Source organism: Lathamus discolor, chromosome 5 (genome assembly GCF_037157495.1).
Source record: "Lathamus discolor isolate bLatDis1 chromosome 5, bLatDis1.hap1, whole genome shotgun sequence".
Classification (NCBI taxonomy): domain Eukaryota; kingdom Metazoa; phylum Chordata; class Aves; order Psittaciformes; family Psittacidae; genus Lathamus; species Lathamus discolor.
The window spans coordinates 32,088,633-32,102,179 of NC_088888.1; the positions used below are offsets into that span (position 1 = coordinate 32,088,633).

At 54.1% G+C, this 13,547-nt stretch overlaps 1 protein-coding gene across 1 annotated transcript; it reads left to right on the top strand.

Moving 5' to 3' along the window:
- The first annotated feature begins 4,077 nt into the window (after positions 1-4,077).
- On the top strand, positions 4,078-7,964 carry IRF2BP2 (interferon regulatory factor 2 binding protein 2). The gene is made up of 2 exons (XM_065680252.1): positions 4,078-5,459; positions 5,718-7,964. The coding sequence occupies exons 1-2, from the start codon at positions 4,427-4,429 to the stop codon at positions 6,431-6,433; spliced, it is 1,749 nt and encodes a 582-aa protein (XP_065536324.1). The 5' UTR covers positions 4,078-4,426; the 3' UTR covers positions 6,434-7,964.
- Positions 7,965-13,547: the final 5,583 nt, after the last annotated feature.

A 13,547-nucleotide genomic window follows, 5' to 3' on the forward strand; every position in this document is an offset into this window, starting at 1 on the left:
TACTAAATAAAACACTGCTGGATGGAGATTGTTCTTTTTCTCCAAGATTTTTCTCCTTCTAGTGTGCCATGAGTCTGGCTTTGGGACCAGCATCAACACGAGAACAGGACAGCACCTGAACTGGTCTTCGAATTGTACATGTCAAACTCATACCTAAAATGTGTGCAGGCAGATTCACTTTCAAAATTATGATAATTCAAAATTACAGTCAATAGTTACAGTGTTTCTAAAGTGGCTACCAGTAGCTCACTCTTACAGGCAAACATGGGCAGCTGTCTACAAGCACGATCCAGCAGTCGCTTTAGGGGCTTTTGAACTGTTGACAAAAATCACCTAATCCCCATCTAGGCAAGAAGCCCACTGAAACCTGGGTTCATTCAGCTTCCTGGAAAATCCACTGGAGCGACCTGCCATCTCCCATAGGGATGAAAATGGCAGAGATGCCATAAAGTCAGGAGGTGCCTGGAGTAGAGGCAAGGCCCCTCTGCTCCCACCTGAGCCCTCCTCTCCGCACAGACTCTACAAGCATTATACTATGTAAGTAACGACTGAACACCCGGCTGTGCACTGGCAGAGGCTGTAATCTGCTGTCAGGTTTCTGCAAGGTGAGCTGGCGAGTATTGCTTTCAGCCACAATGACACTGCTGTCGTGGGCTTACTGGCCCAAAATCACCTGCATCTGACCAAATTCAGACCTTCAAGGACTGTTCCCAGCCTCTCCCCTCTCAGTTCTGGGAAAGCAGCCTCCATGATTTGTTACAGATCAAAGGAGAGGTGGTAGCACCCTCCAGCATAATCACCTTTCCCATCTTAGCTCTGGCCATTTTGCTAGTACCCTGCAGGACTTCTGCCTCAGCAGGATGCAAATAAGACCCAAGGAGGAAGCAGTGCCTACCTGCAGGAGGATGTGGAGCAGCTCTCAATCCGGAGAGAAAGAGGAATGCTGAGGGCAGGGAGCAGGTGAGGAGCACTGGTTTGGACACAGAAGGAAGGGCAGGCCCCACAGAGGAAGGGTATGTGTGTGAAGCACAGCCTGGGGGCACAGCTCTGGGACAAGGGGCTGTGTGCAATGGCTGCCACCAGTGTAGAGGAAAAATGGGGAGGAAAATAGGACCCTCAAGGGAGGGAAGATAGGAAAAACACAGCAAGATCTCAGTGTGGTTCATTGAAAAGAGCTATAAAACACAGAGTGAGAAGGGTTTCACCATGGCATCGATGTGAGGGGATCACCTTGAACAGCTGTCACACTCCAACGTCTCCTCTCCCCTTTCTTCCCTCAACTCTGACACTGGGCACAACCAGGAAAAGGCAAAGGCCTCCCACACTGCGCTGGGCCCCCATCCATGACACCATGGTGCTCCTCATCACCCAGACCTGCAGACCTGCACTTGCCCCCATGCCCCATCGGGTGGCCCTCCTCCACTCGCTACTCCTATCTGTATAGCATTGGCATGTCATAGCAAGGGGCATTCTGCAGAGATCAGAAACAAAGGGATGGTTTCTGTTTCAGAAAAAAAGGAACAAGAAACAAATGCATTATCTATTCAACTCCTGTGGAGTTACTGCTGTAACAGTCAGCAGCTTTGAGCACTTTTTTTTTGTGATTTGATACATAAACCACATTTCCTATGTAGCACTGCCACTATTATTTTTATCAGCTTTTTGACACAGAGCTCAGTAAAATGTATGGGGGTTTTGCCTTTTCCACCAGAACAAATTCAAAGGCAGCAAATGCGGCAAAGCCAGAAGACAGCTCATCTCGACTTTTCCAAGCAGCTAGTTTTCATGAGAAATAAACGAAAATAAATACAGATCACATTTTCTGTCCTGCAGTTAAAAGCCTGCCACAGCTGAAAGCTTTGCTTTCTTCTTCCCCTGCAGCCTCCCTCAGCTAGCACTCCAGCTCAGCTCATGATCTGAAATGTGCAAACACAGAGTTTCTTGGCTTTCCACCAGTATATATAAATATATGTAATTTTTTCCTTCGGAGAACCTGGAGGCTAAAGCAAGAGGCCAAAGGAGTACGTGACTAAAACATCCAAACTTCCTCTTTCATAAGCCATCACATGATGAACTGCAATTACAATTCCTGCCTTGTCCCTGCCAACTGCAGGCGCATTGCCTCACCCGAGAAACCCGGTTTCTTCCCCCTGTATGTGTGTGTGTGAGCGTGTGTGTGTGCAGGCAGCAATCGCTGCAGCCGGCTTGGCGAGGCTCCAGCTCCGGGCTGGAGAAAGAGGGCAGTGGGTGGAAGACGAAAACAAAGATCTGTTTACTTAGCATGCATGGATAAAGCGTCTTTCTAGCCGGGGAGGGGAGGAGGGAAGAGAAACAGCTTTAAAGGACTTTGATGCAATGTGAAAGGAGGGCTGCTCGGGAAAAGCGAGCCGAGGTTAACCCTTGGCTACCCGGGGACACGTCGGGGCCGCGCCGCGGCCGAGCTGTCCCCTTCGCCTTCCTCCTGCCCCGACCGGCTGCTGCAGAGCCGTGAGAGCTCCGAGGTCAGCAACCGTGGCCGCTGACCCGACGTGCGTGGCTGGGTCGGGGGTCGGGCCGAGCTTTTGTTTTGCTTGTCAAGAGCCCGGCGCCTCCAGGGCGCTCAGCCGGGCGTGCGGTTGCAAAGTCCCCCCCTCCTGGCACGGGGGCCGGTGCTGGGAGCCACTGCCAAGACGGGGAGGACGGCGGGGCAAGGCAAAGCCTTCCCCGCCGGGGTGCACCGGCGGCCTCACCATGCAGCCCCCGTCCCGGCGGGCGGCGGCGGGAGCGCGGGGCCGTGCGGGGCACCGCAGCCCCGCGCCGGACCGCGCGCGGCAGCAGGGACGCGGTGCTCCCCGCGGGGCCGGGCCGCGCAGCGCCCCGTCCGCCCCATCGGGCGGCTGCCAGCCCTGGGGAGCCACCTCCCGCCAGCGCCCGCGGACGTCAGAGCTTCCCCGGCTCCGGCCGGCCCCCGCCTCCTGCCCGCCCTCCCTCCCTCCCCCCGTAACCTACATAACGCAGTGGGAAGGGCAGCCCGAGCGCGGCGGTCGGGGGTGCAGTCTTTGCTGTGTTTATCCTGGCCGGGCGGAGGCTTGCAGCCGGCCATAGTTGCCGGGGTGCGCTCGGTGAGAGGTAGCTTCACCTCCCGAGACAAACGGGAAGAGCAAACACCTTCTTTTCCTCCCTGCCTTCCCTGCGCCATGTGTTTCCGTGGGGATGCAGGCGGCAGATAAGCGATTGGTAGCGTGGAAGGGGGACGGGGAAACATGTCTGCAGGTTTTTCTTTTTCGGGGAGGAGGCGGCGTGTGCATACTTTGTGTGAATTTTGCTAATCTGCATTTGAGAGCCGCTGTTCTGTGGTTGAAAAGGACAGGAAATCTAGAACGTACTATTTCCTGTGCACAATGGAAACAGTTAAAAAGACGGGTAATCGTTGTATTTATTTATAATGGTCCCTCCTGCCCCGGCGGGGAGAACAAAGCCAGGCAGCGGCGGGCGGGTGCCGGCTCCTGCCCGGAGGTGGCCCGGCCCGGCCCGGCCCCGAGGGGCATGGGGGGGGACTCGCAGCCTGGGGGCGCGGCCGGGGCGCCGTGCGGTGCCCAAGGTCACCAGCCGAGCGGGGCGGGGGGCAGACACACAGCGAGCCCCGCAGTGCGAGAGGCGCCCCGCGCATCTCTGGGTCTGCGGGTGGCCGGTTTCGGCAAAGCCCCTCGGCGGTGCAGGAAGCAGCAATAAAAACAATAACAAAAATAATGGCAGAAGGGGGAGCCGCAGCACACCCCTCGCCTTGACCCTCTCCGCTCTCACAGCACCCCCCCCCCCCCCCCGAAGGCGAGACGGGGCGGGGGCGCCGCGGCCCCCCGGCGGCGGGAGGAACCCCCGGTGGCGCTGCCGGGGGGCGCGGACTGGGGCCGGGTTCGGGATCGCGGCGGCGGGGCGGAGGCGCCCATCGCGCAGGCGCGGCCGGCACTGTCGAAGAATCGAGGCGGCGGCGCGCAGAGGCGGCGGTGGCGGCTGCAGCCCGGCACGGCGCCGCCGCCAGCCCCGGCTCCGGCCCCCGCGGCAGTCCCCGCCCCGCCCGCCCCGCAGCGCCGCGCCGGCCCCCGCCGCCCCGTAGTAGCCAGCGAGCGGGGGAGCCGTGCGGGCGGCAGCGGACGCAGCCCTGCGCCAGCCGCGCCGCGGAGATGCGCGTCCCCGCCGCCCTGTGAGCGCCGCCGGCGGAGACGGCGAGGGGAGCGGCGTCCCCCGCAGCAGCCCTGCCCGCTGGGGCGCCCGCAGCGCCCCGCTTCAGCGCACGGAAGAGGAAGGCGAGGGGGAGGGGGCCCGGCGGACGGTCCCGCGGCGGCCGCGGCGGCCGAGCCTCCCCGTCGGGACTCCGGTGGCGAGGGGCGGAGGAGGCGTCGGCCGGAGCCGGAGCGGGGGGCGCTCGCCGCTGCCCCGGGAACGGGACATGTCGTCGGCGGCGGTGGCGGCTGCTTCCCGCAGGCAGTCGTGCTACTTGTGCGACCTGCCCCGCATGCCTTGGGCCATGATCTGGGACTTCACCGAGCCCGTCTGCCGGGGCTGCGTTAACTACGAGGGCGCCGACCGCGTGGAGTTCGTCATCGACACGGCGCGGCAGCTGAAGCGGGCGCACGGCTGCTTCTCCGAGGGCCGGGCCCCGCCGCCGCCCCACTCCAAGCAGCCGCCGCTCTCCGCCAAGGAGCTCCTGGCGCAGCAGCAGCAGCTCGGCCACCCCGCGGCGGCGGAGGCGGCGGCGCGGCCCCCGCCGCAGCCCCTGGAGCGCTACTCGCTGGCGGCGGAGCGGCCGCCGCCCCGCCTGGGTGCCGAGTACGGCGGCGGCCGGCAGGTGAACGGCATCTTGGTGCCCAACGGCTTCCCCAAGCCCGAAGAGCCGCCCGAGCTCAACCGGCAGAGCCCCAACCCGCGGCGGACGCACGCCGTGCCGCCCACCCTGGTGCCATTGGTGAACGGCGCCGGACTCCCCGCCGCCATCAGCGGCCTGGGCAGCCGCGCCGCCGCAGCTGCCGCCGCCTCGCTGGCCGCCATCTCCGCCGCTCCCGCCCCGATGGCCGTGCCCGTCCCCCAGCAGCCGACGGCGGCGGCGCAAGCGGCGGGGCAGGCGGCAGGGCAGCCCGGCGAGCTGGGGCACAAGCGCCCTGGCTCCGTTTCCTCCTCCTCATCCTCGTCGGGCGGCGGCGGCAGCGCGGCGGGGGAGCACGACAGCGGCGCCAAGGAGAAGCGGGGATCGGCAGAGAGCCTGCCAGCGGCGGCGGCTGCGGAGCTGGCCGCCGAGGGCAAGGGCCGAGCGGGCGGCGAGGAATGGCTGGCCAAGCCCAAGACGGTGCGGGACACGTTGCTGGCCCTGCACCAGCACGGCGGCCACGCCGTACCCCCCTTCGACAGCAAGTTCAAGAAGGAGCCAGGCATGGCGGGCGGCAGGCTGCTGGGCTACGAGACCAACGGTGCCGTGGCCAAGCCAGGTGAGGCGGCGGGGACCGCGGGGTGGCGGGCTGGGCTGGGGAGAGTAGGACCGGGCGAGGGGGGGCGGTTCTGGCGTGCAGGACGGAGGATGCCGGGCGGCTTCTGCCCGACGGCCTGGGTGGCCGCGGGGTGGTCAGGGAGCGGCCGCGGCTCCCCGCTTGTGTGGCTGCACGGCTGCAGCCCGCGTGCTCGGCAGTGCGTTGCCACTGCGCTGCTTTCTCACCCTTCTCCTTCCTTTCCTCCCTGTATCCTTGCAGGGGCCCGGGCCGCCCGGAAGAGGAAACCTTCCCCCGAGCCGGAGGGCGAGGCGGGACCCCCGAAGATCAACGGGGAGGTGCAGCCCTGGCTGCCCACCTCGTCGGAAGGGATGAAGCTGCCACTGACGGCCACCCCCTTCATGTCGCCCCCGCCGCCCACCGCCTCGCCCCACTCCAACCGGACCACGCCGCCCGAGGCGGCCCAGAACGGCCAGTCCCCCATGGCCGCCCTCATTTTGGTGGCGGACAATGCCGGGGGCAACCACGCCTCCAAAGACGCCAACCAGGTCCACTCCACCACGCGGAGGAACAGCAGCAGCCCCCCCTCGCCCTCCGCCATGAACCAAAGAAGGCTGGGCCCCGGCAGGGAGGTGCCGGGCCAGGGGGCCAACGCGGCGGGCGGGCTGGAGCCCGTCCACCCCGCCAGCCTGCCGGACTCGTCCCTCGCCGCCAGCGTCCCGTTGTGTTGTACCCTCTGCCACGAGCGCCTGGAGGACACCCACTTCGTGCAGTGCCCCTCCGTCCCGTCCCACAAGTTCTGCTTCCCCTGCTCCCGGCAGAGCATCAAGCAGCAGGGCGCCAGCGGGGAGGTGTATTGTCCCAGCGGGGAGAAGTGCCCCCTGGTCGGCTCCAACGTGCCATGGGCCTTCATGCAGGGGGAGATCGCCACCATCCTGGCCGGAGATGTGAAAGTGAAAAAGGAGAGGGACTCGTGACTTGCCCGCTGTCGCTGCCCGACGTCACCTTGAACTGCTCGAATTCTGTATATATCTATAAATATATATATAAATATATATATATCTCCAAGACAAGGGAAATGTAGACTTCATAAACATGGCTGTATAATTTTGATTTTTTTGAATACATTGTGTTTCTATATTTTTTGAAGACAAAAGGTATGTACTTATTATAAAGGCATTTCTTCTAATTATCCTTTTTTTTGTTTTGTTTTTTTTTTCTTTCCTTTTTTTTTTTTTTCCTTTTGCCCTTTTGTTATAGCAACTATTTGTTGTGCTTCCCTGGTGACAGTTACTGTTCAATGTAGGCTGTGAGTTGCGCTGCTTTTTTTAGAGCACTTGGCAAACCAGAAATGCTTCTAGCTGTATTTGTATGCACTTGTTTCTTTTTATTTTCTTTTTCTTTTTTTTTTCCTCTTTTTTTTTTTTTTTTAATGCCAAATACACTTTCTGACATTGTAAAGATTGCCTTACTGTCTGTGATTCCTTATTGCTGGCCCCTGTCCTGTAGAGCTGGTCGCATGCAGCTTGGTCTGAGGCAGATGGGGAGAAGAGTGGCTAGCCGAGATGGGGATGCTCTTAGCCACCCCGCCGGCCAGGCGAGCTTAGGGAGCAGGAGGGCTTTCTCCCAGAACTGCGCCGCGGCGGCTCCGGTTGCGATGGCAGAGCCGCCACATCCAGTCCCAAATTCCTTCGTGTTTCTCAAGGGAAGTTGCCTCCGGAGTAGGGTGTGGAGAGGTGTCTGAGCGGCGCTGTTGAGCTAAGGATTTCTGGGTTGGTTTGTTTTTGGTTTGGTGGTGTGGTTTTGTTTCTTTTTTGTTTTGGTTTGGTTTTTTTTTCAAGGCAAAGTTGACCGCAGTCCACGTGATCAGTTGTAAGAGTACAAAACTGCCTTTATTCTCCAATTGCATACCAAAACGTGGAGTTTTTATAATGAACTTCAGTTACACCATTGGCGAAGGTGCCAGCGTAGCACTGTCATGTGTGAAGGTCTTGAGTGTCACTTCTGGGGCTTTTGTGTCTTTGGATGAAGCTGGGGAGGTGGGGGAGAGGCTGATTTAATTTTTTTTTTTTTTATTATTTTTTATTTTAATTTTCAGATAGTGCAGGTGGACTTTGAGTTTGCTTATCAGTCACCTCGAGTGCTGTTGCTATTGTTACTATCGCTGACCCGGTATTTCCAAGTAGTGGCAGGTACGGTGTGGTACAGTGACAGCGGTGACTGAGGCTCTGCCAGATTGCCCGCGGACATATCAGTGACGGCCCAAATGTGGGTGGAGGAAACCTGTAATTTCCTTATTACGTGTGCTTGAAACAAACCTACTGCTATTCTTTGAAAATGAAAATATAAACTGGTTGAAATGAAAGCAATTAGGGCTGCACATAATGGCCCTGGCCCTGCCTTTTAAGCTACTTTGGAGAACTCTTTTGTAAAGCCACTTCTTTTGATCACGCTTCTGCATCACCAAGCAGACTTCTAAAATCAATAAATCATTGGTTACTAGAAATAGTTCGAGTCTTATAGTGATGTTTTTGTGCTGTTTATAGTATGTTGGCAATGCTGCAGCTGTACGGGCCTTTCTGTTGAGGTGTTTATAACTTGGTTATAAGTGGCTGTTCCTGAGCAAGAGGGTGGTGAGGTTGTCCTTTCCTGGGGATGGACTAATAAACACTTTCAGCATCGGCAGAGGAGGAGGAGGAAAAATCTATTCAGCCGACTATAATTTGAAGAATTTTGGGTGCTTTTTAGTCAACTGTTCTTACTGTGATAATGTTCAGACTACAATTGAATGCAGAGTAGATCTTTTTTGGAAGACTTTTTTTTTTTTTCTTTTTTTTTTTTTTTAAGAAATGGTCATTATTACTATTTGAAGATCAGAACTGCACATGCACAGTGATTTTTTATGAAGTGTTTAATGAGCACACCCACTACATTGTGTTCCATATTACAGGTCAATGTAATATTAGATAAGACTTGCATGATAAACAAATTCATTGAGTCAATATTACGCTTTAAAACTTCTACCTATAGTCAAGATTGGTGTCTTATGTAAACACATTTAGCCAATTTGAAGAAAACGCACATTATATATATATATACTTATATATATACCTATATATAAAAAAAACCAACTGTAAAGGATTCTTTGGAACCACTATGATCTGTGTAAATGTGTATTTAGGCACTTTATTAAAAAAAAAAAAAAAGGATTTTGAGCTGATAGATGGTAAAAAGTTCTTAAAAGTTGCTTGGCATAATACCTCCCATGGGATATGAAGCTCATGTTTTTGATTAAGGTTGTATCCCTGCTCTTACAAAAAGAAGAAAAACCAAAATCCCAAAGCCTCCCTTAAAAGTCCCCCCCCAACCTCTTTTGTGTTATGGGCTCTGAGCCTGCCAAGGGTGAGACCTGCTCCTGACAAAGCATGTCCTTGTTTTGGGGCCAAAAACACACCTTGGTGTGACTGGGCAGACAGGCCCATGAGGAAGTGGACCTTCCTCCTCCTCCTCTCCCCCGGCAGCCCTGCTTCTGCAGCTCTGTGACTCCTGGAGAGGATGGAAACTTCCTGGCCGGTGATGCCAGGCGGTGGCCTGGGAGACACGTAGCTGGAAAAGAAATGGCTTGTGGTGGCTATGCTCTTGTCAGCTGACGTTCAGCCCCCAGATCCTGGCCAAGTCTAATCTGCACCATAAAGCTTGTGAACTGCAAAAGGAAACCAAAACCAAAAAAAAAAAAAATAAAATGAAAACTAAGGGTGTTCATACATAGCTCATTTTTTCCACATTTGAGGTTGCTTTTTTTCTTTTTGGTTGCTTTCCTCAATTACAATAATGCTCCAGTGGATTCTCCCTTTATACCAGTTTATTAATTCCTGGGCTGCAAGCTTTTTTCTGTTTTATTTTTTCTTTTTAATCATTATGATTTTGAAGTGCTTTAGCTGCAACAGTGCTACTGTTAATACTCCTTTTTAAACTTTTTAAAAGGTGATACTGTAATTTGTGTAGTATTAAAAGTGTTTTAATGAAGAACGTGTGATTACTATTCCTTTTTCCAAAGCTATTTTTTCGTGGCAGATCACCTGCATGGTGCTTGTGTTACTAGCCACTGAACTAACCTGTTGCCATTTTTACATTATCTTTTTTTCCTCTGGCACTGAGTGTAAGGAAACTAAGAGATTTAAATACTTCTTGCACTTTTTTGTGTGTGTGCCTGTAAAAAAAGGAAACTTGAAAAAGTTATAGTTGCCAAAGGGCAATACTTTTTCCCACCACTTTTTTAATGCTGTTTCTGACACTTGTGAACAGGTAACAATGAGGGGCAAGAAGGGGTAGATGGGGCTCACGGGTGCTGCCCCGTGCCCGGGTCCCAGGGGGTGGGAAAGGTGCTGCACAAGGGAAGCTTTGACGGCCTTTGTGATGGCCTGAGAAAACCTGGTATGTTTGGGAGCTCTCTTTTTAGATGTGCTGTAAACCAGGCCATGGCAACCGCGTGTTTTTGTGAACCAGCACTTAGGAAAAGGGTATAAATACATTTGAGAGTGCTCTCTAGTGGCTTGTTATGTCAACAGAGCCCCTGGATCCTTTCCTTCTGCGCCTGGGCCAAGCCCTGCTCGTCCGTCCTGTTTGCAGCCGCTCTCGGTGGGGTGGGATGGGACGGGACGCTGATCCGGGGACGCTCAGCCACCTGCTCATCCTCCTGGGGTGATGGCTGCCATACCCTGCCATTTGCACGCACTCTCCTTGTCTAATTTGCCCCCGAGTGGCATGGGACATCCAGTGCGGTGTGCAGGGTGTTACGGCACAGCAGCAGGCCCAGCCCCTCCTCAGGCAGGAGGAGAAAGCATTGGACCGTGTGGAAATTGATGGCAGCAGGAGTAGCTGAGCTCTTCCTGGACTGAGACATTGGTAGCCCCGGCTCCTACCACTTCAGCACGTGCTTCATCACCACAGCAGGGCTACAGGTAGAAGGCGTCTAATAATTAGGCTTGAAAAGGCTCATCCCTGAGCATTTCATGTTTCTCCTCCTCAAGCATTTGCATTCAGGTGGCTCCAGCTACAGCTTTTGAAAAATAAGTAAAAAAACTGCCTCAGACACCTGTCCCCAAGAGGACTCCTGTTCATGCACTGCAGGCCAGCCAGTGCAAACTACACCTTCAGGTCTGCTCCCAGAGATAATGAAACAAGCAAACCAACAGAAAACACCCCGAAAACTTCTTCTCCCCTGTTAAAACAGAAGGTGGGCCTGGGCAGCGTGTGGATTCACTTTCAGCTATGGGTGTGCTGCGGTGGCTATGGGACGGCCCAGCCACCCTCCCCGGTATCCCATGTAGGCCAGCAGGACTCCTGAGTCACCCTGCTTCCCTTGCCCTTTGTTCCCAGAAGCTGGGCAGCCTTTCCTCTGACATAGCCCGAGGTCAGGCAGTGCTCCCAGCACATGAATGGAGTTCCTGCTTATCTGTTTTATCACCCGGGGCTGCTTCTGGAGGTAACTCTTTCACTGCCGTGGGACAGCCTCTGGAGCCGGCCATGGGCTTTGAGCACTGGGTGCTCAAACTTTGAATCACAAAGCTCCTTCAAAGGCTGAACCCTCCTGAGGCCTCCCTTCCGGGAAAGGATGGCAGAATGGGTTGGGTTGGGAGGGACCTTAAAGCTCATCCAGCCCCTGCCATGGGCACACCTTCCACTGGACCAGGTTGCTCCAAGCCGCATCCAACCTGGCCTTGAACACTGCCCAGGATGGGGCAGCCACAGCTTCTCCAGGCAACCTGTGCCAGGGCCTCAGCACCCTCACAGGGAAGAACTTTTTCTTAATGTTTAATCTAAATCTCCCCTTTTTCAGTTTAAAACCATTCCCCTTTGACCTGTCACTGCATGATCTTGTAAAATGTCCCTCTCCAGACCCCTTACCCTTAGGTACTGGAAGGCTGCTCTAAGGTCTCCCCTGAGCCTTCTCCAGGCTGAACAAGCCCCAGCTCTCTCAGCCTGTCTTCCTAGAGGAAGTGCACAAATCTCCCACAGAAATCTCCCAGGTGTGTGTTACTGTCGGTACAGCTGTCTTGCTTGATTGACATAGGTGTGCTGATGATAACAGATCTGCAGTTATTTTATGCACCACCTAACTTTGCTTTTCTTTCTGTGGCTCAAAAGCCAGTTTTGTAGAGAATGGTGTAGCACACTAAAACCCCAAATGCATGCTAAACCCCCAAATGTTGCATCCAGTGAAAGTCCCCTATAAAATAAACTCATGGAGAAACCAGGATAGTTTATGACAGCTTCCTGCTGTAGTCTGTGTTTCTTCCTCTGTTGCCTTTGCCTCGTCAAACATCACAAGAAGCATTCCTGCTCATCAGCTCCAACCTCCACGCAGTGCCTGGCCATGCCCCCACCTTGGGGTCCCCTTCTCTAATTTGCCACCACTTGGCCCAGTGGTCCGCAGCCCCTGGGTGCCCAGGGGTTTATGGCAGGGCAGCAGGGTGTCCTCGTCTGTGGAGGGTTGTGGCTTCCCTGGCAAACCCTGGGGAGCCTCTGATTTTCAGGGAGACTTCAGCCATTGCCTCTGGGAAGGAGGACGTCCAGTTTTTGCCGCAAAAATGCCAAGTATGCATTTTGTTTTACCCTTTTCTACCACAAAACATTTATTACCCCTCCCCCCCATCCCAGGGATGTCCCGTGCTTTCTTTTCCCTTTTTTTTTTTTTTTTCTGGCCACCATTTGAAAACAAACAGAAGATGAGTAAACAGACATGAAAGTGGTTATTGGTTCACCAGGTCGCTTCCTTGCAGCGGGAGACAACTCCTCCCGCTCCCACAGTGCCTGGCTGGGAAGTGGGCAGGCGCTGGGCTGCGGATGGGGGCCTCACTCTGCCACCCACTTGGCCAGGGGCGCAAGAAAGCAAGCACAAGAAAACAAGCTGAGCTTTCACCTTCTCCCTTCTGTGGGTTTCTGTTGTTTTGGGTTTTTTTCTTCTTTTTGCATCTTTATGAGGTGAAGAAGGCCTGATTTTTTTTCCACATCGATTCCCTTATTTTTATTTTCCACCAGAAATCCAGGTTTTCTCCAATCCTTTTTTGTAGGAGTGTCATGTTCTCCAACTGTCCAGTTGTAAGAGGACTTGCAGATATTAGGCAAAAACTGCATAATGGAATAAGGCATTTCATTTTGTCCAGACTGTTTGCAAGTCTTTTTTTTTTCCTTAATTCAGCTGCTGCTAAGCACTAGGAACAAATAGTTTTCACTTTTAAGATGCATCACCCCTCAGCTGATAGAAAGCTCAAAAAATTAGGGTATGCTGAACATCACCTTTCTTTCAGTTCACAAAAATCAGGAAACAAATCAGCTCTGGCACACTGACTCATGCCTTTGTAGATCCTACTTCATGCATTGCAATGAAGCCAAACCAGCATAAGCAGCACTTTTTTCCATCACACTTTCAGACCTATTCATATTGTAATAATTAAAAAACCTCTCCAGCTACTAAGTTCCTTATGATTTGGTGGTGGTGACTGAAGAGGGTTCAACCCATTTTCCCTATAAGAATACAGTTAGGGCAATGTCCCCTTCAGAAGTTACAGAAGGAAGGTGTTTTGTTCCTTGTAGAAAGTACTATGCTGTCTCTATTAACTCTGGGCAACAATGCATTTCGTGCAGTAGTGGTGCTGAGCATCTTTTTCCCTGTACCTGGGAAGAAGGGGGCTGGATGGGCCCCACTGGGACTTCAGTTTGTCATTCCAGGGACTCTAATTAGTTCAAAATTTCTGCTTCGACATCTTTCCTGCGCCTTCTGGCATTCCTGGAGGAAACAATCAATGATAAACAGCAGGAAGCAAAGATTTTAGCTATAGAATCATAGAATCATAGAATAGTTAGGGTTGGAAAGGACCTCAAGATCATCCAGTTCCAACCCCCCTGCCACAGGCAGGGACACCTCACACTAAACCATCCCACCCAAGGCTTCATCCAGCCTGGCCTTGAACACCGCCAGGGATGGAGCACTCACAACCCCCCTGGGCAACCAATTCCAGTGTCTCACCACCCTAACAGGAAAGAATTTCCTCCTCATATCCAATCTAAACTTCCCCTGTTTAAGTTTTA

Excerpts from the sequence above, each read along its gene's own strand:
- IRF2BP2 (XM_065680252.1), top strand. The coding sequence starts at position 4,427 with ATGTCGTCGGCGGCGGTGGCGGCTGCTTCCCGCAGGCAGTCGTGCTAC. Across the intron at positions 5,460-5,717 it reads CGGTGCCGTGGCCAAGCCAG|GGGCCCGGGCCGCCCGGAAG; the intron begins GTGAGGCGGCGG and ends GTATCCTTGCAG.